The sequence below is a fragment of the Oncorhynchus nerka genome, linkage group LG7 (assembly GCF_034236695.1).
Source record: "Oncorhynchus nerka isolate Pitt River linkage group LG7, Oner_Uvic_2.0, whole genome shotgun sequence".
Classification (NCBI taxonomy): domain Eukaryota; kingdom Metazoa; phylum Chordata; class Actinopteri; order Salmoniformes; family Salmonidae; genus Oncorhynchus; species Oncorhynchus nerka.
This window is the reverse complement of record NC_088402.1, coordinates 54,692,913-54,718,443: the sequence shown is the minus strand read 5'-3', so window position 1 is coordinate 54,718,443 and position 25,531 is coordinate 54,692,913. Positions and strand designations below refer to the sequence as shown.

The following is a 25,531-nucleotide window of genomic DNA, read 5'->3' as shown; positions in this document are numbered from 1 at the left end:
CTCGTTCTCTCTCTGTCTGTCTGTCTCTGTCTCTCTCTGTCTGTCTCCTCTCATTCTGTCCATCTCTTTCTCTCTCTCATTCTGTCTGTCTCTCTCTGTCCATCTCTTTCTCTCTCTCACTCTGTCTGTCTCTCTCTGTCCATCTCTTTCTCTCTGTCTCTCTTCTCAGGTGAGGACTCGGACTCAGACTCGGATCTCTCTTTAGAAGAGGAACGTAGTCTCTCCATCCCCTCCTCCGAGAGTGAGGACAACGTTCGCCTCCGTGGACGCATCCAGCGACGCTTCAAACGCACCAATCACAGTGAGCGGCTTCTCACAGAGCCCGCCCACAACGGGACCAAAGGTACACAGACACACACAATGGAAATAGATTCACAAATCACAGCAATTTTTACGTTATGTATGTATATATGTATGTGATACCTATAAATGCCATACCGATATGCAAACACACTGAAAATGTCAGACACAGAGATCCATAAACCAATAAAAATGATTTTGCATTTAGAAGTATGACAAAACTCTCTTTATTTGGAATTGTTGGCCAGTGGTGATTGTCCATCTTTGTGTGTTAGACCTGGATGGCAATGATCTGCTCTCCTATTGGCCAGCGCTGGAGGAGAGTGAGGTCCACTCCCTGCAGAAGTGGGGCTCAGAGCGCCGCCTAGGGGCTGACTACAGCAAGGACGCCACAAACAACAACCAGCCTGAGGCGGCACTGACCAGTGGGGACGAGAACGGTCTGACAGGACAGTCCAACCGCCACCGCAAGGGTGCGACACACGCATGCAGGCACACACAAGCACATACACACATACACTCAGACACAAACACACGCACACACACACAAACAAACACACACACACAGACACAAACACACGCACACACACAGCCTGACTACCACAGAAAGGGTCACAAACTCAGTAACCTTGCTATTCTGTTAATGACCTCCTGGACTTCTTGATGGGCCGCTCCCCAGGTGGTGAGGGTAGGTAGCAACACATCTGCCACGCTGATCCTCAACACATGGCAAAACCTATTCCCCCTCAGGAGCCTGAAAAGATTTGGCAATGGGTCCTCAGATCCTCAAAAGGTTCTACAGCTGCACAATCGAGAGCATCACTGCCTGGTATGGCAACTGCTCTGCCTCCGACCGTGCTACGAGTCTGTAGTCATTTAAGCAGGTTGCCTTAGTGTTCTTGGGCACAGGGAATATGGTGGTCTGCTTGAAACATGTTGGTATTACAGACTCAACCAGGGACATGTTGAAAATGTCAGTGAAGACACCTGCCAGTTGGTCAGCACATTCCCGGAGCACACGTCCTGGTAATCCGTCTGGCCCCGCGGCCGTGTGAATGTTGACCTGTTTAAAGGTCTTACTCACGTCAGCTACGGAGAGCGTGATCATACAGTCGCTCGGGACAGCTGATGCTCTCATGCATGCCTCAGTGCTGCTTGCCTCGAAGCGAGCATAGAAGTGATTTAGCTCGCCTGGTAGGCTCGTGTCACTAGGCAGCTCGCAGCTGTGCTTCCGTTTGTAGTCTGTAATAGTTTGCAAGCCCTGCCACATAAGACGAGCGTCAGAGCCGGTGTAGGACGATTCAATCTTAGCCCCGTATTGGCACTTTGCCTGTTTGATGGTCACTGCCTGGTATGGCAACTGCTCGGCCTCCAACCGCAAGGCACTACAGAGGGTAGTGGCCAAGCGTCCTGCCATCCAGGACCTCTATACCAGGCGGTGTCAGAGGAAGACCCCCTCCCCCTTTACATCACTGCTACTGTCTGTTGTCATCTATGCATAGTCACTTTAATTACTCTACCTACATATACATACCACCTCAAATAACCACTGCTACTGTCTGTTGTCATCTATGCATAGTCACTTTAATAACTCTACCTACGTGTACATACCACCTCAAATAACCGGTGCCCCCGCACATTGTACCGGTACCCCCCTGTATATAGTCCCGCTGTTGTTATTTCACTGCTGCTCTTTAATGACTTGATACTTTTATCTCTTATATGTATTTTTTTGAAACTTCATTGTTGGTTAGGGGCTCGTAAGTAAGCATTTAACTGTAAGGTCAACACAGGGGCCCCCTGTACCTGTTGTATTCGGCGCATGTGACTAGTACAATTTGATTATATTTATTATTACCATACAGATTCATGTAAACTCAAACACCAAAATACATATTGACCCTTCCTTTTTCTAATCTCTCCCTGCTGACTCAGGCATCTTGAAGAATCGCATTGACTGTCCCCCGGCCTTGCAGGGTCTCTCCGCCATGGGCCAGGTCCCCAGCGAACTCTCCTGGTACCGCACCTCCACCCTGGGCCACAGGGGCGTCCCGGCAGCCTCCTACGGCCGCATGTACTCTGGGACAGGCTCCCTGTCTGGCACGGGCTCCTTGTCCCAGCCTGCCTCCCGCTACTCCTCCAGGGAGCATCTGGATTCTTTGGCCCGCCGCCAGCTCTCCAGAGACCCCCTCGGTCGCCAGGCTGGAGGAGGATCCCAGAACCGTCTGGACCGCCAGGGCCCCCGGGACAACCTGGACCTGCTGCCCCGCCGCCGTGAGCCGGGCCTAGACAGAGCCTCCAGGGAGAACCTGAGCAGCTCCAGAGACAGGCTGGATGTCCACCAGCACAGCGCCCACACCTCCCGGGAGGACTTGAGTGGGAATGGGGGTGTGGAGCCCGGTCTGGGAGGGTCGCGCTCCCAGCTCAACACCCTGACGCGGCGCCAGGCCTCCTCCCGTGAACACCTAGGAGGAGCGCTGATGAGCAGCCGCTCCCGTGAACAGCTGGAGGCTAACGGGGGCGGCGGGGTGACCCAGTCCCAGCCCTGCAGGGAGTGGCTTCGCACCCTGCCCCCCCGCCAGCACTCACACCCTGACCAGCCCCCGCCCTCCTCCCCTCCGGCTCCCATCAGCGAGGAACCCCAGGAGCCCCCCCTACCCCGCCGCGGCCGGCTGGACTCTGCCCCCTGTGTAGGTACCCCTCCCTGCCCCGGCGCCCCCCAGCCGCCACCCGTCCAGCGAGCACCTGGACATCCTGTCCTCCATCTTGGCCTCCTTCAGCTCCTCCGTGCTCACCCCCCCAGCCCCCTCCTCTGCACAAGGACCCTCCCCTCCCCCCCCACTCCGCGACCTCTCACAGCATCTCTGAGGTCTCCCCAGACTCTGAGTAAGTCCTGCACTCTCACTCAGCTTCATCTACCTGCTTCCTCTCCTCTTCACACTCCTGCTCTGCTCTCTTTCTCTATCCTCAGACATCCATCCTTTTGGTTCCTATCAAAGATGTGATGATTTGGATTATAAACGTGTCCTAGCCTGCATGTCAGGAGATGCACACTGAGTGTACAAAACATTATGAACGCCTGCTCTTTCAATGACATCGACCGACCAGGTGAATCCAGGTGAAAGCTAGGATCCCTTATTGATGTCACTTGTTAAATCCACTTCAACCATTGTAGATAAAGGGGAGAAGATAGGTTTAAGACATGGATTGTGCATTTGTATCATTCAGAGGGTGAATGGGCAAGACAAAATATTGAAGTGCCTTTGAACAGGGTATGGTAGTAGGTCCACCAGCCAAAGGACATCCAACCAACTTGATACAACTGTAGGAAGTATTGGAGTGAACATGGGCCAGTACCCCTGTAGAATGCCTCGACAAATTGAGGCTGGGGTGGGGGGTGCAATTCAATATTAGGAAATTGTTCTTAATGTTTTCTACACTCAGTGTATGTAGCATTCCTCAGTTATGTTACTTCGGCTTGCCACTGATTGTGGGGGCTCTCTTTTCTCTTCACAGAGTCAACAGAAGTGAAGGACAGTCTTGATGACACCCTCCATATCCCACAATGCATTGTGTTTTGTATTGGGGATACCAAGGACTGTGTGGGGGGCCGGGGAGAGGTCAAGGAGCACCCTGGACTGCTGAAGCACCCTGGGATACTGTAGGATCTAAGTGTTGAAGAAAGGCAGACAGTGAGATTGGAGTTTGGAGGTGCCTGGTTCGTTCTGTTATAACCAGCAACCAGTATGGGGAGGAGGGCTATACGATGGATAGCTGGCTACCTTAGCTACTAATGTTTAATGAACTTCGATCCTCAGATTTAGTCATGAACACAAGGATCGGAATTGAACCGCTAAGAAAAAGATGAACCTGTACATAACATTTTTATACCTTTTGTATCTTTTTCATCAGAGGCGAAGGAAGAAAAATAGCCCTTGAATCAAAATACCGTTCTCCTGAAACGTTTCCTCAAACCCGTCAGCTATATGTATAAAACTAGGGACAGGGGTCGGTTAGTGTTGATTGGATGAGATTGTGAGACCTGAGACATGATAGGACGAGGAAGGTGTTGGGGGGCGGGTGATTGTAAACAGGAATGAATTCTATGGAAGAGGGATCTGACAGAACAAATGATTGTGAACAAGAAAGAAAGTGAACATACTTTGATATTTGAGAGGCTTGATTATCTCATTCTTCAGTTGCTCAGAATACTGTTTAGATGGAAGTGCTCTGTTAATCCAAGAAAAGACCCACTGCTTTTGAATGTCAGTCATCTATTCTGCAGCATCATATATCTCTCTCTGTGCTACTATATATCAGAAACAAAACACCAGTACCGTTACATATCTAATAGTTTCTCTGCCTGATATTTGGTTCATTTTAGTGTACAAAACCCTCTGTTGGGAAAATGGTCACGTAAACCTCTGGGGTTTATAGGGGTATGAGAGGTAGAGAGAGAACATGTTTAGGTTAGCACCTAAAGTGGTGTTACATATTGGCTCTGAGATGAAAAGGCAAGATCAGAGGACGAGTCACCGGTGCACCAGTTGTTCCAGGGCCATAACATGTAATAACACGACACTAAACAGACGCGTGGACCAGAGAAAGAAAAGTGGGTCAAAAAGAAAAATGAGTGAAAAAGAGAGAAGCAATCGAGGGACTATTACTCATTAGAGGAAGGACGGAAAGACAGATTGAAGAAAGACAACGACTCGTCTCTTACACCCAACGGTCTGCAAACCTCTTTTCAACTACCTGCTTTAATCTTTTTATGTCTTTGGGTTGTGGTAAGTTAATATAAATGTGACAGTATTATTGCCAAAAATCTCCCCAGGGGCCCCGATATCCATCCTTCGCTATATTCCATCTACGTTTAACTGCTCCAGTTATTTTGCCTCTGGTCAGTTCTTTTTTTTATATGATTTATTACTGCAGTACCGTTAACTTGTACAGACATAAGATTTATATTATTTATTACTTTGTCATTTTGTGTGAGAGTGTGTTATTTATAAAAGAGAGTATGCAGCGGTATTTGTTCAAATGTTTTTTTTTTGTTTGTTTTTTTAAACATGTAATGTTTCGTATGAGCTGACTCTCCCACTGTGACAAAATGCATTGAGAGAAAAGGAAGTGTGAGAGAAAAGAGGGAAGTCATTGAAGTGTAATGATGGAGGAAAGGAGGGAGGGAGAGAGGAACGGGGGACTGTCAGTTTGTGTGCTTATTCTGGGGTATGTGCTATCCCGTCGGCATGGGGGGGAATTTGAAACAGCTGCTCCTCGGTTACCAACATAAAAATAAGAAATATTCCTAACAAGATGTTGTTTGAGTCCTATTTTCTGTGAGTGACATTCCCTGGTGAAAACAACCGTTTTAGCAGACTAGTTTTGACAGTTTGTTTCCGGAGGGTCTCCTCTCTTTCAGGTCTCTTTTCACATTCAGAGATCTCTACCAGACCATTAAAACAAAACTCCTACAGATCTAGGGCAGCAATGAAAAGGAATACCAAAAAAAGATTTTACTAAAGTTTTCACAAATACCTGAAACTGTCAGAAACTTTAAAAAAAATCATCTTCATAAAAACATAAATGCAACAAAATAACCGTCAAATTATTTGATCATCGCCCTCAGTGTCCTCGCTACTCGAGCACAGTCGTACCTTTTCCCCCATCTTCTTCAGCTTAGCCTGGTAGTATCTCTTTTTTAGCCTGTAGGCTTTCTCTTTCTGCCTCACCGCCTTCCTCTTGTCTTCTAAAACCTTCTGTTCCATCTGTAGGACTCTCATCCTCTGCTCATGTTCCAACTCCGACAGTTCCAGCATGCGCGGCCCGTACCGTGGGTCCTCAGACCCCCGCCCTGCTGCCGCTGCCAGAGAGGTGAAGGGTTGCGGGGCGGCCCGGGGGACGTAGGGCAGGTCAAAGTTCACGGGGCAAGAGGTGAACAGGTTGGAGGATGAGGCAGATGGGATGGGTGGAGGGAGGAAGGACGGGGATGTCCCAGACCAGGAGGTTTCACTGTGGGTGAGAGTGGAGGCGTTGGGCTGGCTGGTGGAGAAGGGGATCCGGTGGGGTCCGTCACTTCCTGCTAGTGCCGTGAAGGAGGCGATGCCGATGCTCATGGCTACCTGGTCTTTACTCTCGCTCTCCTGGGGAAGACAGACTGGGTTAGATTTCAACTGCACGGTGTCCTCTTATACGAGAAGCTCTTTCAGTGGCTTTTGAACTGTATTGGCATGTTCATATGTAAAGATCATCGTACACTAGAGGATTGTCTATGGAGATGTGCTCTAGCTGTGACACGTTACCTCATTGTGACTGTTATCAGCATCGTCCTGGTCACTCCCACTGGTCGCTGCAGTACACGTCACTAGGTCACACAGGCAGACAGCGAGACAGAGATTGGAACCGTCTCCCCGAGCACCGTATATACACGTGTGTGAGCAAATTGGTTGACAACACATCAGCCTATCATCTAAGGAATGCACGTTTGATAAATGCGTGAACTCAATATCGACGAGCTCATCTTAGCGGAAGCCCTGAGAGTAGTGTGGTATTACCTGCTGTGGGGGAGCCAGGCCCGAGGCCGGTGTAGTACACCTCTCCGTCCATGTCGTCCTGGTTGGAGATGAGGTTGGGTACCATGGCCGTAATCTCCCGCTGAACCTCGGTCAGGGCTGTGACAGGCATGCCGGCGACCATCTGCTCCTGACGCCGGTGCAGCGCCTGGCGGCTCTCCACCTTCAGCCTCTTCCACAGGGTCTTCATGGTGCCCACCGAGCTTGGTGGCCGGTCGGGGAAGGCAGTGTTGAAGGCTTCCACCACCTCGGCCCACACGGCGTTGCGGTGCACAGTAGTGTTGGTGTCCTTCCTGAAGTCCTGGACTGTGTGCACCACGCCCTGGATCCTCTGCAGGAAGTAGAGCTTCTGCTGCATGGTGAAATTGGGCGTGCGGTACGACATGGTCGTTGGTCGCCAAGGCAACGGGGTGGAGGTGAGGGTTCTAGTCCTGCTCGGGTTCGTGTGCGAGAGGGATTACGGGGCCGCAGTAGGCCAAATGGGGGCATTTCCTTCCAACCAACATACTGTATGAGGTTGATTTAGGTTTGAAGTCTTTGTGAGGTTGTTCTTTCCATGAGCATCGAGTTGATTTTGAAACTAGGGTGTTTTCAGTGAGCGTTGGTTGTGAGGTTTAGTCCAACTTGATGTCCTGTCAGAGATCATGTGGAAGAACTGCTTGGTGCGTGCATTTACTTGGTGGGTGTGTCATTGTCATGAATGGTACTGTAATCCACAGTAGGGCATCATCTTTACTGGGATAACCAGCTGTTATGCAGTGTTTAGCTACAGAAAAACGTGGGTGTCCACTGTCAAGTCAAATTACACCGATGAACCGTGTTTTATGGAGCTGTGGTCCACTCTGTGATGATTCTTAATCTCTGGGTCGGGGTAGAAGAAAACAAAAGAATGACATTCAGATTGATATGAACACTTTACAGCAAGGTTGAGATTTTTAAGAACACGTGCCATCATTCCCAAGGGATACCGAATGTTCATCCTCTCCTTTTAATAAAAGGGAATAATTCAGGCCTGGGACATCAGGTGAGTGAAACTAACTACCAGGTACAAACAAAAACATAGCGTTTCGGGACGGAATTGAATAGCCTTTATATCGAATGCCTTGCTTGCTACCTAGCAGGTTAGCAAGATGACAGTAATAATGCTAGCCAAGCTAATACACCTAACATTCCCCATATACATGCGCTTATTTGGATGTACATTTTATTTGTAAATTAAAACAAATAAACATATGATTTGTTGTTATTACTCACATGCAACCAGACAGCCAATAAGAGCGGCGAATTATCGTGGACAAACACTTTGTTGTCTTGCCGCCACCACCACCCCCTCATGTTTGGCGGCCGGATGCGAAATTTAAACAACAAACCTGCGTATTTTACGCAAATAGCACTTTCGACTCTTTTTTTTAACCAATAGCTGTCCGCTTTATTGCAACGTGCGATGCATTATGTCAGTGTGGCCACGTTTGATTGGATGCGTGCGGAAGAAACGCATGGGTAGCTAGCTAGTTCTTCAGAGAGAAGAACAGAACAAATTCACGAAAGGACAATGAATACTTTTTTGTTGTTGTCAAGAAATTAAAATATTTTCCTGGAATCTAGATAGATATGTAAGTAACTACCCATGTTATTTCCAAGACAGTAGCCTAGACATGACTAGCTAATTACCCTAAGTCAAATATTGTTATAACTAGCTAACGTTAGCTAGCTAGCTAACCCCCTTTCATCTGCGTGACTACCTAAGTAGTTGGTTACCTAGTGTAATAAAAAGTTATTAGCATGTTTTCGGCTATGTTGTATTTTCCTCCCTTGGTGTTGACAATAAATCAGAGGTTATTGTAAGTTAGATAGCTATAAATTGCGAATATCACTGTGCTGCACTGATTGGCAATCTCCTTTTTTTCGGGTTTTCATTCATAAGAGAAACATTGAAATAATAAGAGAAAGAATACCAGCTAAAGCCCCAAATTATCAAGCGCACACACATAGCTATCTGACAGGTTGACGTCATCTCACTATGCAAAATCATTTTTGGGGGGAGGGATGAGAAGATTACTAGCTAAAGTTAATGTTTCTGTATGTGTGCCAGGTTATCGGGTGCTGTTGATGAGAGGCTTTCCGCAGGGAGTGTATCAATGTCAGTGATGATGGCAATTGAGACGGCAGCTCTGGTAGTCCCTGTCACCGCTCTGGAGTTCATAAGGGAGGAGTGCCTGCTAACAGGTAGGAGATCCCTGGCTAGTTACATAGTTATAACTGATATGCCATGGCTCATACAGCGTCACAGCTTGGCTAATGGAAAGCGCCTGCGCCCATTTTTCAACTAACCTGTTATTGGCGATACTTTCTTTATTCTCGATTTGGAAGGAAAGTACATCTTATATCAAGTGATTTTGATTGTGGAAATCTGTTCCAAAGTATTTCCACACATAATAAAGAGATTTATCTGATCATATACATATGTAAGCAAGGTTTGAAATTATTAGGTTTTAGTCAAATATTATATCTGTTTGGGCTTCTTGTGGTCAATTTGCAGTGTACAAATGATTTGTAATTATGTTTTGGCACCCTGACCATGCCCTCAAGAAAAAATAGGCTTGTGGCCGAATGTAGTTGATGATCTCTGCTTTATGCTAGCTACTTATCAATGTCTTTCTCCGAGCTGGAACAGCTAGCAATGGTCGAACTAGCCCGTGATTTATTAGCCAATCCCTGGCTAGACAATACAAGACCGTCCTTACTGCCTTGTCAAAGCTGCAAGGCATATTCACAGTAATGTTCAACCTCTTCTTGTCCCAGTCTGTAATCCCAAAATGTTTTAAGATGACCACCATCATTCCTGTCCCCAAGAACTGAGGCTTCATGCCACAATGACTACCGCCCTGTAGCACTCACATCTGTAATCATGAAGTGCTTTGAGAGGCTGGTTATGGCACACATTAACTCCAACATCCCAGACACTCTAGACCCACTCCAATGTCCATACCATAGATGATGCTATCTCAATTGCTCTCCACAGTGACTTCATCCACCTAGATAAGAGGAATACCTATGTGAGAATGCTGTTCATTGACTACTGCTCAGCATTCAACACCCTTTGTCCCCTCCAAGCCTGTCACCAAGCTTAGGACTCTGGGTCTGAACACCTCCCTCTGCAACTGGATCCTGGAATTCCTGACGGGCCGACCCCAGGTGGTGAGGATAGGCAACTTCACCTCCGCCACGCTGACCCGCCACACAGGGGTGTGTGCTTAGTACCCTCCTGTACTCCCTGTTCACCCACAACTGTATGGCCACGCACTTCTCCAACACCATCACCATGTTTAGTGATAACGGTAAGCCTGATCACCGTCGATGATGAGTCAGCCTACAGGGATGAGGTCAGTGACCTGGCAGTGTGGTGCCAGAGCAACAACCTCTCCCTCAACGTCATTAAGACCAAGGAGCTGATCGTGGACTACAGGAAGGGTGGGGGGGGTGAGCAAGCCCCCATTCACAACGATGGGGCTGCAGTGGAGCAGGTCGAGAGCTTCAAGTTTCTCATTGTCAAAATCACTAAAGACTTAAAATGGTCCAAACACACGCACACAGTCGTGAAGATGCTCAGGAGGTTGTTAGAATGGCGCCGGAGAAGAAGGCAGACGTTTTACGTGCCTCCGACCGATTGTGTTTTTTGTTCGTTTATTTGCGTTGTTTGTAACTTTTTTAAACTTACCGTCTCTTAGGACCGAAAATAACTTCTGGACATCAGGACTGCGATTACTCACCACGGACTGGCAGAATCCTTTTTTTCCTGTAACGAGTCTGATGAGCCCGACGCGAACGATATACTGCTTTCTCTGGAACAGGCCTAGATCCCAGTAATCTGGTCAGATGAAGCAGATGCTAAGCTACAGGACTGTTTTGCTAGCACAGACTGGAATATGTTCTGGGATTCCTCCGATGGCATTGAGGAGTACAGCACATCAGTCATTGGCATCATCAATAAGTGCATCGATGACGGTGTCCCCACAGTGACCGTACGTACATACCCCAACCAGAAGCCATGGATTACAGGCAACATCCGCACTGAGTTAAAGGCTAGAGCTACCACTTTCAAGGAGCGGGACTCTAACCCGGAAGCTTAAAAGAAATCCTGCTATGCTTTCCGACGAACCATCAAACAGGAAAAGCATCAATTCAGGACTAAGATTGAATTGTACTACACCGGCTCTGACGCTCGTCGGATGTGGCAGGGCCTGCAAACCATTACAGACTACAAAGCGAAGCACAGCCACAGCTGCCCAGTGACACGAGCCTACCAGATGAGCTAAACTACTTCTATGCTCCCTTCGAGGCAAATAACACTGAAACATGCATGAGAGCACCAACTGTTCTGTAAGACTGTGTGATCACCCTCTCCGAAGCCGATGTGAGTAAGACCTTTAGACAGGTCAACATTCACATGGCCACAGGGCCAGACAGATTACCAGGACGTGTACTGCGAGCATGCGCTGACCAACTGGCAAGTGTCTTCACAGACATTTTCAACTTCTCCCTGTCCGAGTCTGTAATAGCAACATGTTTCAAGCAGACCACCATAGTGCATATGCACAAGAACACTAAGGTAACCTGCCTAAATGACTACCAACCCGTAGCACTCACATCTGTAGCCATGATGTGCTTTGAAAGACTGATCATGGCTCACATCAACACCATGATCCCTGAAACCCTAGACCCACTCCAATTTGCATACGGCCCCGACAGATCCACAGATGATGCAATCTCTATTGCACTCCACACTGCCCTTTCCCACCTGGACAAAAGGAACCTCACCTATGTGAGGAACCTCACCAATTCTCACCTATGTGAGAATGTTATTCATTGACTACAGCTCAGCGTTCAACACCATAGTGCCCTCAAAGCTCATCAATAATCTAAGGAGCCTGGGATTAAACACCTCCCTCTGCAACTGGATTCTGGGCTTCCTGGCGGCCGCCCCCAGGTGGTAAGGGTAGGTAACAACACATCCACCACGCTGATCCTCAACACGGGCCCCTCAGGGGTGCGTGCTCAGCCCCCTCCTGTACTCCCTGTTCACTCATGACTGCAAGACCAAGCACAACTCCAACATCATCATTAAGTTTGCCGATGACACAACAGCGGTAGGCCTGATCACTGACAACAATGAAACAGCCTATAGGGAGGAGGTCAGAGACCTGACCGTGTGGTGCAAGGACAACAACCTCTCCCTCAACGTGATCAAGACAAAGGAGATGATTGTGGACTACAGGAAAAAGAGGATCGGAGCACACCCCCATTCTCATCGATGGGGATGCAGTGGAGCAGGTTGAGAGCTTCAAGTTCCTTGGTGTCCACATCACTGATAAAGAACATGGTCCAGGATATCTGTGTCAAGCGGTGTGGTAGAAATGCCCGGAAAATCATTATAGACTCCAACCACCCAAGCCATAGACTATTCTCTTTGCTTCTGCACGGCAAGCCGTACCGGTGCATCAAGTCTGGCACCAACAGACTCTTGAACGGCTTCTATCCACAAGCAATAAAAATCTAAAAAATGTTGACCTTTTATTTATATTTTTGTACTGTCTCTATGCACACTCAGAGGGCCCTACACACACACACACACACACACACACACTCACTCCATCTGCTCAATCGCACATAATATGCACATACATTTATACTGACTCTACACACCCACACATCCACTCACATACAAGCTGCTGCTATTCTGTTTATCTTCTATCCTGTTGCCTAGTCCCCTCACCCCTATACATATCTACCTCCATCACTCCAGTATCCCTGCACATTGTAAATATGGTACTGAACTGACCCTGTATATAGTATGGTATTGAACTGACCCGGTATATAGTATGGTATTGAACTGACCCGGTATATAGTATGGTATTGAACTGACCCGGTATATAGTATGGTATTGAACTGACCCGGTATATAGTATGGTATTGAACTGACCCGGTATATAGTATGGTATTGAACTGACCCTGTATATAGTATGGCATTGAACTGACCCTGTATATAGTATGGTATTGAACTGACCCTGTATATAGTATGGCATTGAACTGACCCTGTATATAGTATGGTATTGAACTGACCCTGTATATAGTATGGTATTGAACTGACCCTGTATATAGTATGGTATTGAACTGACCCTGTATATAGTATGGTATTGAACTGACCCTGTATATAGTATGGTATTGAACTGACCCGGTATATAGTATGGCATTGAACTGACCCTGTATATAGTGTGGTATCGAACTGACCCTGTATATAGTATGGTATTGAACTGACCCTGTATATTGTATGGTATTGAACTGACCCTGTATATAGTATGTTACTTACTTATTGTGTTCTTCATATTTCTTCTTATTTCTCGTGTGTTTTTTCTCGTATTACATTGCTATTGATTATTGCATTGTTGGGTTTTGAGTTTGCAAGAAAGGTATTTCACTGTGCTAGTGATTGTGACATTAAAAACCCTTGCATGATCAATCTGATCTGGGCCATGTTCCAAATACTTATAAATTGTATCCTTCCTCTCTTCCTTTGTCCCTTCCTATGCTCTGTCATTAAGTGTGATTAGATATTTGACATGTGCATGCGTCCATACAGGTGAGGGTCCGATCCTGACAGTGTACCGCCTCCAATCTCAGTCCAAAGCCTCCACCTCACTGAGCGTGCTCCTCAACTACCGCATCCATGGGATTCGTCCCAAACCACAGACAGGAGACAGACGGACCAGTGACCCAGACGATGAGGTGGTAGTGTTTGGAGGGAAGGCTGTGCGCTTGCTGAGGCTGAGTGCTGGAGGGCAGAGGCTAGAGCCGCTGGGCCCCCTCATGGAGCTGCCCGACTGGGCCCTGGATGTCCGCTGGGTCTCTGGAGAGAAAGGTCCACTCCTCGGCGTGGCTCTGGCCCACAACGCTGCTCTGTTGCTGGATCATGTTGAGGGCTGCGTCCTGGCCCTCTGCTCTTGCCAGGAGGGGTGTTTGCTCTACTCCGCCCTGCTCCTGGGTGGGAACTGGGAGGACTCTGTCCTGGTTGGGGGGACTGTGTTCAACCAGCTGGTGCTCTGGAGGCCAGGAGGGGCACAGCCGGGCGGGAAGGCCCCAGTGGAGAGGCGTCTGCCAGGTCACAGTGGCGTCATCTTTAGCCTCTGTTACTGCCGGGAGACTGGCTGGCTGGCCTCCGCCTCGGACGACCGCAGTGTGAGGGTCTGGAGGGTGGGGACCTGGGGGTGCTGGAGGGGGTGTGGAGACCCCAGCCCGACGTGTCTGCGGGTGTTGTATGGACACCAAGCCAGGGTGTTTTCCGTCAAGCTGTCCCCTGGACGGGTGTACAGCGCTGGGGAGGACGGGGCCTGTCTGCTGTGGGACTGGGGAGGTGGGGGAGGGTGGCTCGGACACTGAAAGGCCACCGGTCCGGGGGTGAGGGCGCTGGCAGTCAGTGAGGGAGGGGACGGCCAGGACAGGTGGGTGGCCACCGGAGGGGCAGATGGAGGATTCGCCTGTGGCGGGTGGGGGGGAGGAGGAGAAGGGAGATGCCGAGGGAGGGCAGGGGGACGTGGAGATTCTGGTGGACCTAGGCTTCCAGGGTCGAGGCGTCCCCAAGGTGGTGGGTGTGGTGGGGGATGGGCACTGGATCCAGGGCAGGGTGGTGGTGAACACAGACCATGGGGAGGTCTACCTCTATGAGGGGGGGCGGTGGGGTCTCCTATGGGAGGGGGGTCCTGAGTTCCAGTCCTACTGTGTGATGGAGGTGCTACGGGTGAGGGGTTGGGGGGCTGCTGCATCCAGGGAGGGGCTGTGTGCTTTAGGCAGCCTCAGTGGAGGGGTGCAGGTCTTCCCCCTGTCGCAGCCTGGCGCGGGGGTGTTGTTGAGGGCAGGGCCAGGGAAAGTCCACAGTGTGCTGTGGGTGAAGGGCCAGGCAGAGGGGCAGGGGCGAGGGGGGTACCTGCTGGCATCCGGAGCAGAGGGCCTGGTCCATCGTTGGCAGGTGGAGGTAGAGATGAGAGACACTGGACTGGCTCTCAGGGTGGAACCACTCCGTCCTCTCCTTCTGCCTCCCTGTGCCAAACGCTGGCTCACTGCTATAGTTTACCTCAACCGCCCACAGGGGGCACTGTGGGTATGTGGAGACAGGAGAGGATCACTGCTGCTGTTTGAAGAGAGTGAACACCATCAAGAGAAGAAGAGGGGAGCTGGAGAAGAGCATGAGGATGAAGAGAGGGGAAGAGAGGCACATAATGGGCTGGTTGAAAGCCATGATGAAAAGGGGGACGTGGTAGTCGGAGAGGAGGATGAGGAGAGAGAGGCCAGCAGGGCAGGGCTGACCCTCCAGCCTGTGAGCTTTCTGTTCGGGGTGCATGGAAAGCAGGGGGTGACGTGGGTGTCGGAGCACCGGGGGCTGCTGTACAGTGCGGGGAGAGATGGCTGTGTGAGAGTCCTCCGGGTTGGACCAGAGGGACTGGAGGTTTTGAGGGTCCAGCGGGCCTGCAGGGGGATGGAGTGGCTGGAGAGAGTTCTGCTTCTGGAACCCCAGGACTCTGAAGAGGAGCAGAGCGCCCAGGAACCAGAAGGAAGTGGGAAAGAGGCCCGCTTTGTGATCGTGGGCTTCCATTCGGTCCACTTTGTAGTGTGGGACCCCGTGAGGCAGGAGAAGCTGCTCTCAGTGCCCTGTGGAGGAGGCCATCGGTCCTGGAGCTACTGCCCCCACCAGGACGGCCTCTCTATGGGCCAGGGGCCCTAGTGTTCATCAAGCAGGGGGTGGTCCTGGCCTCTAAACCCTCTGGGGAAGCACCCAGCCGGGCAGGGAGCCTGGACCTGAGACAGGGGCTGCACGGCAGGGGAGTGGGCTGTGTGTGTCGCTTGGGGGTAGTGGGGGAGGCTGGAGAGGGCCGCTGGGAGGTGCTGGTGACCGGGGGAGAGGACACCAGCTTGACCGTCCTGGCGGTCCAACCGCAGACGGGCGCGGTCAGAGTGCTGTCGGTTATCACTGACCACATCTCGAATGTTCGGACTCTGACAGCAGTCAAACATTTGGATGGAAGGACTGACAGAGGGACAGGTGAACAGACAGAGTCCCTCTCTGCCCTGCTGGTATCTGCAGGTGGACGCGCACAGATGCAGTGCTACCGGCTGCTGATTGGAGGAAATGGACAGTTAGGCTTGCCCTCCTGTCAGGTGATACAGGTGGCCAGCCACCGATTGGACGATCAGTGGGAGAGAATGCGGAACCGACACAAGACTGTGAAAATGGACGCAGAAACCAGGTGTTTGAATTTGTACTTTATATAAATGCTCGCTTTTCATTCAATTAAATCATACAAACACATTCCCTTGCCTTCTACCAGAACACACCAACACACAGATACTGTCTTGCAGCTGCCCATTCTCTCACAAGCACAATCTGATGTTTTACTCTGCTGTTTGTGTTTTCAGGTACATGTCCATTGCCGTGGTGGATGATGGGACAGAGTCGGTCCTCCTGGCGTTGGCCTGCAGTGATGGAGCTGTGAGGTACACTATCATTATTCTACCAGTCAAATTCATGAGGTACACAAAAGATTAGGACCTAGTGTTTTTATTTGACCCCTTTCCTAAAGTATGTCTGTCTTTCCCTCTCTCTCTCTCTTTCTTTCTCGGTCCTCTCTTTCTTTCTTTCTCGGTCCTCTCTCTCTCTCACTCTTTCTTTCTCGGTCCTCTCTCTCTTTCTTTCTCGGTCCTCTCTCTCTCTCTCTCTCACTCTTTCTTTCTCGGTCCTCTCGCTCTCTCTCTCTTGCTCTCTATCTCTCTCTCTCTTGCTCTCTCTCTCTCTTGCTCTCTCGCTCTCTCTCTTTCTTTCTCTCTCTCTATTGCTCTTTCTCTCTCTCTTTCTTTCTCGTTCTTCTCTCTCACTCCCTCTCTCTCTCTTTCTTTCTAGTTCCTCTCTGTCTGTCTCTCTCTCTCTCTCTCTCTTGCTCTCTCTCTCTCTCTCTCTCTCTCTCTCTCTCTCTCAGGCTCTTCTCAGTCAGTGAGTTGAGGGGAAAGTTTGAGCTCCTGTGGGAGAGCTTCCATCATGAGAGATGTGTACTCAGCATCGCCCCCTGCAGCCTGGAGGATGGACACGGAAATCGGTGAGGCACTGGGGGGGCTGACGGCTCCATGACAGGTTGCAAAGGCAACGCAACACAAGATGCTATTCATGTTCTGAATAACCCACATTTTCCCTCATCGTCATTTTGACCTCATAATAACATCAGCCGAACGTTCTCTCACCTCTCTGTCTCCCTCAGACGTGTGTTCCTCTTCAGCGCAGCCACAGATGGAAGGATAGCAGTGTGGGATATGAGCACCGTAGCCAACTCAGACAAGCCCCCTACTGCGGCCCTAGCCCCAACCAGCCCCTGTCTAACAGTCCCCGCCCACCAGAGTGGAGTCAACACCCTGGCCGTATGGGAGGAGGGCCTTGGGGCGGGACATACAGACGGAGCCCGGATAGCATTGGCCAGCGGAGGAGATGACGGACAGCTGTCAGTAGCACTCATCAGGGTGCAGTACCATGGGGAGGCGGTAGGGGGCAGCAGAGTGTGTCTACAGCTCCAGTCTCAGTGGTCAGTGGCGTTAGCCCACGCTGCCCCTCTGACCGCCCTGAGGATGCTGAGCCCAGGCCTGTTAGTGTCCACATCCCCTGACCAGAGGGTGTGTCTGTGGAGGCTGGCCACTACCGGACTCAGCCAACAGGGAGCGCTCGTCTCCCATGTGGCAGACGCAGCAGGGCTGGAGGTTTGGATTGAGGCTGGGGTTGGGTCTGTGTCTGGATGTGGGGACAGGGGCTGGGTGGTTGTCTGTGGACAGGGGTTACAGCTGCTGAAGGTGACCGACATGGAGGATGGAGGGAACAGGGAGGACAAAACTGGAAGAAAGAGCTGTGTGGGAGGGAGGGAGGAGTGTGTGAAAGTGTCTTTACACCAGCGTTGTCTGGATGACAAGACAACATGACCTGTTGTGAACTGGACCCGTGAACAAGATTAGTTTAATTGAATATCTGAAATGGTTTACGGTCTAAATGACCCAAAGAACCCAAACGCCTTCATTTCATAACGTACATTTGGATTTTGAAATAAACTTAATTTAAATCAAGATATTTTTCTCAAATGATTTATAGATGTATGGCTGCTTGTGGTGTACTGCTTCTGCTGGTGTGGCAGTCAGGGCTAGGGAAGTGGGAGTAATCAACTGACTTGAGTGTGTGTGTGTGTGTGGGGGGTAGTAATGTACTCCACCTCTGTAATGTGAAATGGAGGTCTGGATGGGGGTCAGTACACAGGTTTAGGTGGGGCAGGACTGCAGTAGATGAACATGAATATTTTATTCATGTCTCCGATTGCCTTTCATCCAGCATTCGTCAGTGTGCCAACTTCCCTGATGAGAATCAGAGAGAGAGAGAGAGAGAGAAGTACTATTTGAAGAGCTAGATGGAGCAGGGAGGTGATGCCTTCTGAACGATGACGTGTACAAACCAATGTATATGGGAATTACTCTGCAAAATAGCTGGATTGGAGTTGTTTCAGAAAAGACCTTTAATTCAACAGTAGTATGCTGAAATCAATGTGAAGCGTGAGAGAGGACTCGTGGGAGGGATCTATTGATGCGTGGGAGGGATCTATTGATGCGTGGGAGGGATCTATTGATGCGTGGGAGGGAGTCGGTGCTGAAGGATGAAGTAACTTCGCTGTGAGCTCAGTTGAACGGAAGGCGTTGTCTGCCGAAAGATTAAAGACGAGAAAGGAAGAGTTTGTGTGTGTGTGTGTAGCGGTGTGAGGGATGCCTCGGCGTAGCCGGGCCCGTGACAATGGGGCTGAGGTGAGCCAGCGAACCCCCCGAGGGAGGAGAAAAGACCCCCAAGTTGAGGAGCCTTCCACACCCACCAGAGAGGTACAGTACTACAAACTGGTGACACTGTTGACCAAGTTGCTGTGTATTTATCATGGAACTGATCTCTCTGCTCTGTCATCACAGGCCACAGGATCTATGATGCCACAGGATCGGTTGCCTATGATTGGCTCCTCTGGGAGTAAGCCAGCAGGTGCAGTGAACTAACTATAATTTCTATGTAGGCCTTTTCCCAATTAGATTGGCTCAACTTCTGCGTCCTCTCTGGCCTCCTTTTTGAAAAATGTCAAAGGTAATCGAGGAGAGGCGGCAAGGAGAGGAAAAGTGGACAGAAATGCGCTCGTATGAAATTAGACTCCTCAGGCAAATGGCGTTTACAGGGTGGAATCCCAAAAGAATTGTATAAAGTGACAAAAACACATTTGACTAGTTGTGCAAGACATTTGATAGATAAAGGGACAAGTAGCATACATACCATTTTTCTCCTCCGAGAATACAACAGCTGATTCTGAAGGCGTGTGGCAGATATTCAAAACTCTTCAGTGAAGTAATCCGCCTTAAGGAGGCTATCGAAGAGGGGAGGACAATCTTCCCTTTGCCTACTAACGAATTGACACACTCCTCGACCACTTCAGGGTTTCGGGGTCACGGAGGAGACCCCCTAGGGAGCGTCTTCAAATAGATAACAAGAACAAGAAAACGCGCCTTGTGTTGCTATTTTGACTTCCAATCCAGTATCAATTTGAAGACGCTCCTTAGGAGCAGCATGCAGTGAACAGACATACTGCCTTTCCAATCAAGAAAAGTGCTGGCATGTAATATGGACACTGCAACATCAGTGTTAACATTATCAGTCCATGTCAGATGCTAACTGGTCTAAGAGACCTGCTCCTTTCTCCTCTCCTGTCTCTTCCCCTGTCTCTTCTCCTGTCTCTTCTCCTGTCTCCTCTCCTGTCTCCTCTCCTGTCTCTTCTCCTGTCTCTTCTCCTGTCTCTTCTCCTGTCTCCTCCCCTGTCTCCTCCCCTGTCTCCTCCCATGTCTCCTCTCCTGTCTCCTCCCCTGTCTCCTCCCATGTCTCCACTCCTGTCTCCTCTCCTGTCTCCTCTCCTGTCTCCACTCCTGTCTCCTCTCCTGTCTCCACTCCTGTCTCCTCTCCTGTCTCTTCTCCTGTCTCCTCTCCTGTCTCCTCTCCTGTCTCCACTCCTGTCTCCTCTCCTGTCTCCTCTCCTGTCTCCACTCCTGTCTCCTCTCCTGTCTCCACTCCTGTCTCCTCTCCTGTCTCCTCTCCTGTCTCCTCTCCTGTCTCCTCTCCTGCCTCCACTCCTGTCTCCACTCCTGTCTCCTCTCCTGTCTCCACTCCTGTCTCCTCTCCTGTCTCCACTCCGTGTCTCCACTCCTGTCTCCTCTCCTGTCTCCTCCCATGTCTCCACTCCTGTCTCCTCTCCTGTCTCCTCTCATGTCTCCTCTCCTGTCTCCTCCCCTGTCTCCTCTTCTGTCTCTTCTCCTGTCTCTTCTCCTGTCTCCTCTCCTGTCTCCACTCCTGTCTCCTCTCCTGTCTCCACTCCTGTCTCCTCTCCTGTCTCCACTCCTGTCTCCTCTCCTGTCTCCACTCCTGTCTCCTCTCCTGTCTCCTCTCCTGTCTCCTCTCCTGTCTCCACTCCTGTCTCCTCTCCTGTCTCCTCTCCTGTCTCCACTCCAGTCTCCTCTCCTGTCTCCTCTCCTGTCTCCTCTCCTGTCTCCACTCCTGTCTCCTCTCCTGTCTCCACTCCTGTCTCCTCTCCTGTCTCCACTCCTGTCTCCTCTCCTGTCTCCACTCCTGTCTCCTCTCCTGTCTCCACTCCTGTCTCCACTCCTGTCTCCACTCCGTGTTTCCACTCCTGTCTCCTCTCCTGTCTCCACTCCTGTCTCCACTCCGTGTTTCCACTCCTGTCTCCACTCCTGTCTCCTCTCCTGTCTCCACTCCTGTCTCCTCTCCTGTCTCCACTCCTGTCTCCTCTCCTGTCTCCACTCCTGTCTCCTCTCCTGTCTCCACTCCTGTCTCCTCTCCTGTCTCCTCTCCTGTCTCCACTCCTGTCTCCACTCCTGTCTCCACTCCGTGTCTCCACTCCTGTCTCCACTCCGTGTTTCCACTCCGTGTCTCCACTCCTGTCTCCACTCCGTGTCTCCACTCCTGTCTCCACTCCGTGTTTCCACTCCTGTCTCCTCTCCTGTCTCCACTCCTGTCTCCTCTCCTGTCTCCTCTCCTGTCTCCACTCCTGTCTCCACTCCTGTCTCCTCTCCTGTCTCCACTCCTGTCTCCACTCCATGTCTCCACTCCTGTCTCCACACCTGTCTCCACTCCTGTCTTCACTCCTGTCTCCACTCCGTGTCTCCACTCCTGTCTCCACTCCTGTCTCCACTCCGTGTCTCCACTCCGTGTCTCCACTCCTGTCTCCACTCCTGTCTCCACTCCTGTCTCCTCTCCTGTCTCCACTCCTGTCTCCTCTCCTGTCTCCACTCCTGTCTCCACTCCGTGTCTCCACTCCTGTCTCCTCTCCTGTCTCCATTCCTAGTTTCCACTCCTGTCTCCTCTCTCCACTCCGCTCCTCTCTGTTGGCTCTCAAGTGTTTGTTTTCCTCTGACTTTGTCCTCTGTCAACACACAGACACTTGATCATATCAACCGAGAGACACAGGGCAAGAAGAGCGGGCAAGAACTAGAGAAATCCACATGAAAAATGATTCCCTTTGTACACCGTGTACAAAACATTAGGAACACCTTCCTAATACTGAGTGGCACCCTCTTTTGCCCTCAGAATAGCCTCAATTTATCAGGGGCATGGAATCTACAACGTGTTGAAAGTGTTTCACATGGATGCTGGCCCATGTTGACTCCAATCCTTCCCACAGTTATGTCAAGTTGGCCAGATGGGAAACTGTTGAGCGTGACAAACCCAGCAGCGTTGCAGTTCTTGACACAAACCGGTGCGCCTGGCACCTAATACCATACGCCATTCAAAGACACTTAAATCTTTTGTCTTGTCCATTCACCCTCTGAATGGCACACACACACAATCCATGTCTCAATTGTCTCGAGGCTTAACAATCCTTCTTTAACCTGTCTCCCATCCCCTTCATCGACATTAATAAAAGTGGATTGAACAAGTGACATAAATAAGGGATCATTTCACTCGGTCAGCCTATGTCATGAAAAAACAGGTGTCCCTAATGTTTTGTACAGTAAAAGTAAAACACTTTTATACACATGAATACTTTGCTGGCACATTTACTATACAAATTCAAAGACAACCTCGCCCTATGTCAACTGTATATCCGTGAGAAACGAAGGTACTTCAAAGCTGAAATCCATGAAGGGGGAAACAGCGCCACTGTTCGGCCCCCAGCGCCTTTGTTATTGTTTTTGTTTTGTTGATGAAACGAAAAGAGAGAGGAGCGTCCAGCATCGTGGTTTTAAAAAAAAGTCACATGACATATTCTGCAGTTCTAATCACGCGTGCAATTATGTCCTTAGGGAAAGACAGTGTTCGTTGTTTGAGAACTCATTTGTTGTTAGCTAGTCTGTTTGAACATTTACTGCCTTGTCTGTTCAACATGGAAGAATCTCCCCTCCTCCACAGCCAAGCCGACTATGACAACCCACCAGCGCCCCTCTCAGGCCGCACGGAGGAAGCGCACCCAGACGGGCCTTCCCCCGGACAGCATGACCCCGTGGGGCGGACTGTCCCTGTCCGAATCCTCCTTCACCAGCATCCCTCCGCCCCCGCCCGCCCCTCTCCCCACACCCCTGCCCCCCCAACTCCCCCGACACCTGTCGGGGGGTGTCGGTGTCCGGAGCCCTGCCCCCTCGCCCCCAGTCACAGCTCCCACGGAGGGGAGCAGGGCCGCGAGGGTGAGGCGCAGGGTGCCCCCCCAGCACAGGCTCCCCCGTGCCCCCCGCTTGCCCCCCCTCAGACCCGTCACCAACCTCAGCTTCTCTCGCAGCTTCACCTTCTCCTTCTTTGAGCTGCCGCTGCACCAGTCCCCCCACAGCCGCGCTGAACGCGTCCGAGACCTCATGCTGCTGCTGAGACAGATCCAGTACTGACTGACCGCACTACACCGTGACCCAGAGCAGCGACTAAGTACTGACTGACCGCACTACACCGTGACCCAGAGCAGCGACTCAGTACTGACTGACCACACTACACCGTGACCCAGAGCAGCGACTCAGTACTGACTGACCGCACTACACCGTGACCCAGAGCAGCGACTCAGTACTGACTGACCGCACTACACCGTGACCCAGAGCAGCGACTCAGTACTGACTGACCGCACTACACCGTGACCCAGAGCTGCGACTCAGTACTGACTGACCGCACTACACCGTGACCCAGAGCAGCGACTCAGTACTGACTGACCGCACTACACCGTGACCCAGAGCAGCGACTCAGTACTGACTGACCGCACTACACCGTGACCCAGAGCAGCGACTCAGTACTGACTGACCGCACTACACCGTGACCCAGAGCAGCGACTCAGTACTGACTGACCGCACTACACCGTGACCCAGAGCAGCGACTCAGTACTGACTGACCGCACTACACCGTGACCCAGAGCAGCGACTCAGTACGGACCACAGCATGGCTATTAACTAGGACAATACTTGACCACTCACCAGGACAATGGTCCAGCTCTGGTTGCATCACAATTACATCAAGTCCAAGCACTGGCACCGGTGGTCAGGCACGATCCTTCTGAAAATGCGGCACTACTGTCCAGTACTGACCGACTTGATGGCACACCAAGGACCACAACAGGACCATGGTTATGTGCAGATATTCTGAACCCTTTCTGATTAACTCAGTCCAGGGATACTGCTTTTAAAGCACATTTATTCTCAGCGTTTGTATGTTAGTGTGCCCAGTGATTGGAGTACTAAACATTTGTGTGTGTGTGTGTGACGTGTTAACAATTTGTTTGTTCTTATTGGCTGTCTGGATCTGGGGGTGAGGCTTTGAGACAGTGTAGCACGGGTTAAATGAGGAAATTGATCAGATTAAAACGTATCAACAAAAAAATAACAGATTAAAAAAAAAAACATACCGAGTTAAAACTCTGAATATTTGGATGCTAGAGTTTTATGTAGCCTGATATGCTAATCAAAGTCTGTCTAAGTTCATGTTTGTTGCTGTAGTTATAATGTGGCAAATGGTCCCATTGCCGGTTGGTAATCATTCTCTCCCAAGACATGGTAATTTAAACATCTGTATTTCTCTCTCAAAATCATAAGATTATAGCATTTCATTTTAGTCGTCTTTACACTTTATATGATGTAAAGAAAGTTCATGTTTGATCTAATGTGTCAATGTTTATAATGTAAGGCTGGCAAGAATTCTCTCCTGAGACTTTTGGGTAAAGCAATTTTCAACGTCTCCATTTTGTGTCAGAATTATTTGGGCGCATTTGTTTCTAGTCATTATGTCACTTTATATTCTACAATGTGATGTGGCAAATGGCTATAATGCACGGCTCGTTTGAGAGCCTAAGATGCTTTATCCCAAGACCTTTATGCATATCAGTACAGCAGAAGAATCAACCCACACCTACAAAATCATCAAAGTGGTGCACACTCATACTCCACAGACACGCCCCTCCCCGTGCTGACTGACATGGTGTCACGTGTGGGTATCTGATGTCAGTGGACTTTGAGACGGGTGGGCCGAGGCGTTGATGTTCATTTGGACCTTTTCATCAGGATGACAATCTGTGATAACCCTGTCGTCTCTGTGAGACCATGGGCAGGCACATCCCCAGTGGCATCAGGCTAAGGGGCCAGAGATTCACATCATTTCATTCCCATCAAAACATTGTTGTCTTTCGTTGTCGCAAGTTCCAGAGAAACCGCTGCAATGTTTTAAACAAATGTCAGGGGATCAGAATTTTAAAAGAGGATCTTTTTATTTATTTGTATTTTTTATTTTTTTACTGCCCCCTGAGCATGTTGGTACAGTATGTACAATTATAATTAATTTAATTATTATAATATGCCTACTGTACCAACTCTGCTCTACTACTTTGTGTAATAAGACATGAAATGCTAGTTAAATCGTGGGATGTTCTACTTATGTCCACCTTTTATCATGCCAATTGAAGGTCACACCATGACATTGTTGACTACTCGATTCTGGTTGGGCTCGAAGGGAAGTCTGTTTGATCCATTTTTATCCAGTCCGTGAGACATGTTCCGTTCTCCATAACTTGTTGCTCCTTCTGTCATTCCAAAGCACACGGAAACAACAGACACTGAAATACAACCGGACTTTGTATACCAGCTCACTTTTCCCTTCTCCTACTGATAATGCTATTCGATGCGGAGCCGAGTTTAGTTTATTACAGCGAGAGGCATCTGACTTCACTTACACGTGTGACTCACAGTGCTTCTTGGACCATGTATTATGGAACGGGCCCAGATAGATCCAGTCCCCACTGTCGACAAGATCTTGTGGAATTATTAAGGAATAATTCATGATCCAAATGTAATCAGGGGCATTTCCACTCCAATCAGTGTTTGTTAACAGTTCCTAAAAGATTAGAGTATTACAGTAGTTTTGTGTTTCCCTGATTTCATATGTGTGTGGAATGTTTTCCTCAGGTCTCCACACTGTTGTAGGCGTTGAGGGATTGGTTCAGTGTAGTACAGGCTGATGTCTTGTAATCCAACAACCATTATAAACTGGGTGGTTCGAGCCCTGAATGCTGATTGGCTGAAAGCTGTGGTATATCA

General features: G+C 49.8%; 4 protein-coding genes across 5 annotated transcripts in view; 3 read left to right on the top strand and 1 right to left on the bottom strand.

Moving 5' to 3' along the window:
• LOC115132606 (cadherin EGF LAG seven-pass G-type receptor 3-like) overlaps positions 1 to 6,041 on the top strand; it is a 47,120-nt gene extending 41,079 nt beyond the window's left edge. The window contains 6 exon segments of the mRNA XM_065020631.1: positions 170 to 343; positions 576 to 773; positions 2,236 to 2,992; positions 2,994 to 3,131; positions 3,133 to 3,186; positions 3,817 to 6,041. Of these exon segments, the coding sequence (XP_064876703.1) occupies positions 170 to 343; positions 576 to 773; positions 2,236 to 2,992; positions 2,994 to 3,131; positions 3,133 to 3,186; positions 3,817 to 3,844 (1,349 nt within the window). The 3' untranslated portion in view covers positions 3,845 to 6,041.
• Positions 5,802 to 8,214, bottom strand: LOC115131972 (uncharacterized). 2 transcript variants are annotated; one of them, XM_029664101.2, is made up of 4 exons: positions 8,127 to 8,214; positions 6,855 to 7,733; positions 6,603 to 6,706; positions 5,802 to 6,443 (listed from the first exon to the last, which is right to left on the bottom strand). In XM_029664101.2, the coding sequence occupies exons 2-4, from the start codon at positions 7,255 to 7,257 to the stop codon at positions 5,904 to 5,906; spliced, it is 1,047 nt and encodes a 348-aa protein (XP_029519961.1). In that variant the 5' UTR covers positions 7,258 to 7,733; positions 8,127 to 8,214; the 3' UTR covers positions 5,802 to 5,903. The 2 variants fall into 2 exon arrangements, with proteins under 2 accessions (XP_029519961.1, XP_029519962.1); XM_029664102.2 differs by having other exon boundaries at positions 6,603 to 6,664.
• A 147-nt stretch (positions 8,215 to 8,361) lies between these two features.
• wdr6 (WD repeat domain 6) lies at positions 8,362 to 18,016 on the top strand. Its single transcript, XM_029664099.2, is given in 11 exon segments — positions 8,362 to 8,485; positions 8,965 to 9,098; positions 13,509 to 14,285; positions 14,288 to 14,324; positions 14,326 to 14,396; positions 14,399 to 14,413; positions 14,416 to 15,636; positions 15,639 to 16,167; positions 16,337 to 16,414; positions 16,894 to 17,010; positions 17,170 to 18,016. Coding segments are annotated over 11 exon segments (3,687 nt in total). The 5' UTR covers positions 8,362 to 8,483; the 3' UTR covers positions 17,876 to 18,016.
• Positions 18,017 to 18,542: 526 nt separating this feature from the next.
• Positions 18,543 to 23,873, top strand: LOC115131970 (WAS/WASL-interacting protein family member 3). The gene is made up of 3 exons (XM_029664098.2): positions 18,543 to 18,811; positions 18,896 to 18,962; positions 22,386 to 23,873. The coding sequence occupies exons 1-3, from the start codon at positions 18,701 to 18,703 to the stop codon at positions 22,850 to 22,852; spliced, it is 645 nt and encodes a 214-aa protein (XP_029519958.1). The 5' UTR covers positions 18,543 to 18,700; the 3' UTR covers positions 22,853 to 23,873.
• The last annotated feature ends 1,658 nt before the right edge of the window (positions 23,874 to 25,531 follow it).

What these genes read in the sequence shown, in the direction of transcription:
- LOC115131972 (XM_029664101.2), bottom strand. Translation starts at nt 7,257, where the DNA reads ATGTCGTACCGCACGCCCAATTTCACCATGCAGCAGAAGCTCTACTTC. An exon ending in GCCTGGCTCCCCCACAGCAG is followed by an intron (nt 6,707 to 6,854) that starts GTAATACCACAC and finishes GTGCTCGGGGAG; the next exon opens with ACGGTTCCAATCTCTGTCTC. An exon ending in CTGATAACAGTCACAATGAG is followed by an intron (nt 6,444 to 6,602) that starts GTAACGTGTCAC and finishes TGTCTTCCCCAG; the next exon opens with GAGAGCGAGAGTAAAGACCA.
- LOC115131970 (XM_029664098.2), top strand. Translation starts at nt 18,701, where the DNA reads ATGCCTCGGCGTAGCCGGGCCCGTGACAATGGGGCTGAGGTGAGCCAG. An exon ending in CTTCCACACCCACCAGAGAG is followed by an intron (nt 18,812 to 18,895) that starts GTACAGTACTAC and finishes CTGTCATCACAG; the next exon opens with GCCACAGGATCTATGATGCC. An exon ending in CTCTGGGAGTAAGCCAGCAG is followed by an intron (nt 18,963 to 22,385) that starts GTGCAGTGAACT and finishes CCTCCTCCACAG; the next exon opens with CCAAGCCGACTATGACAACC.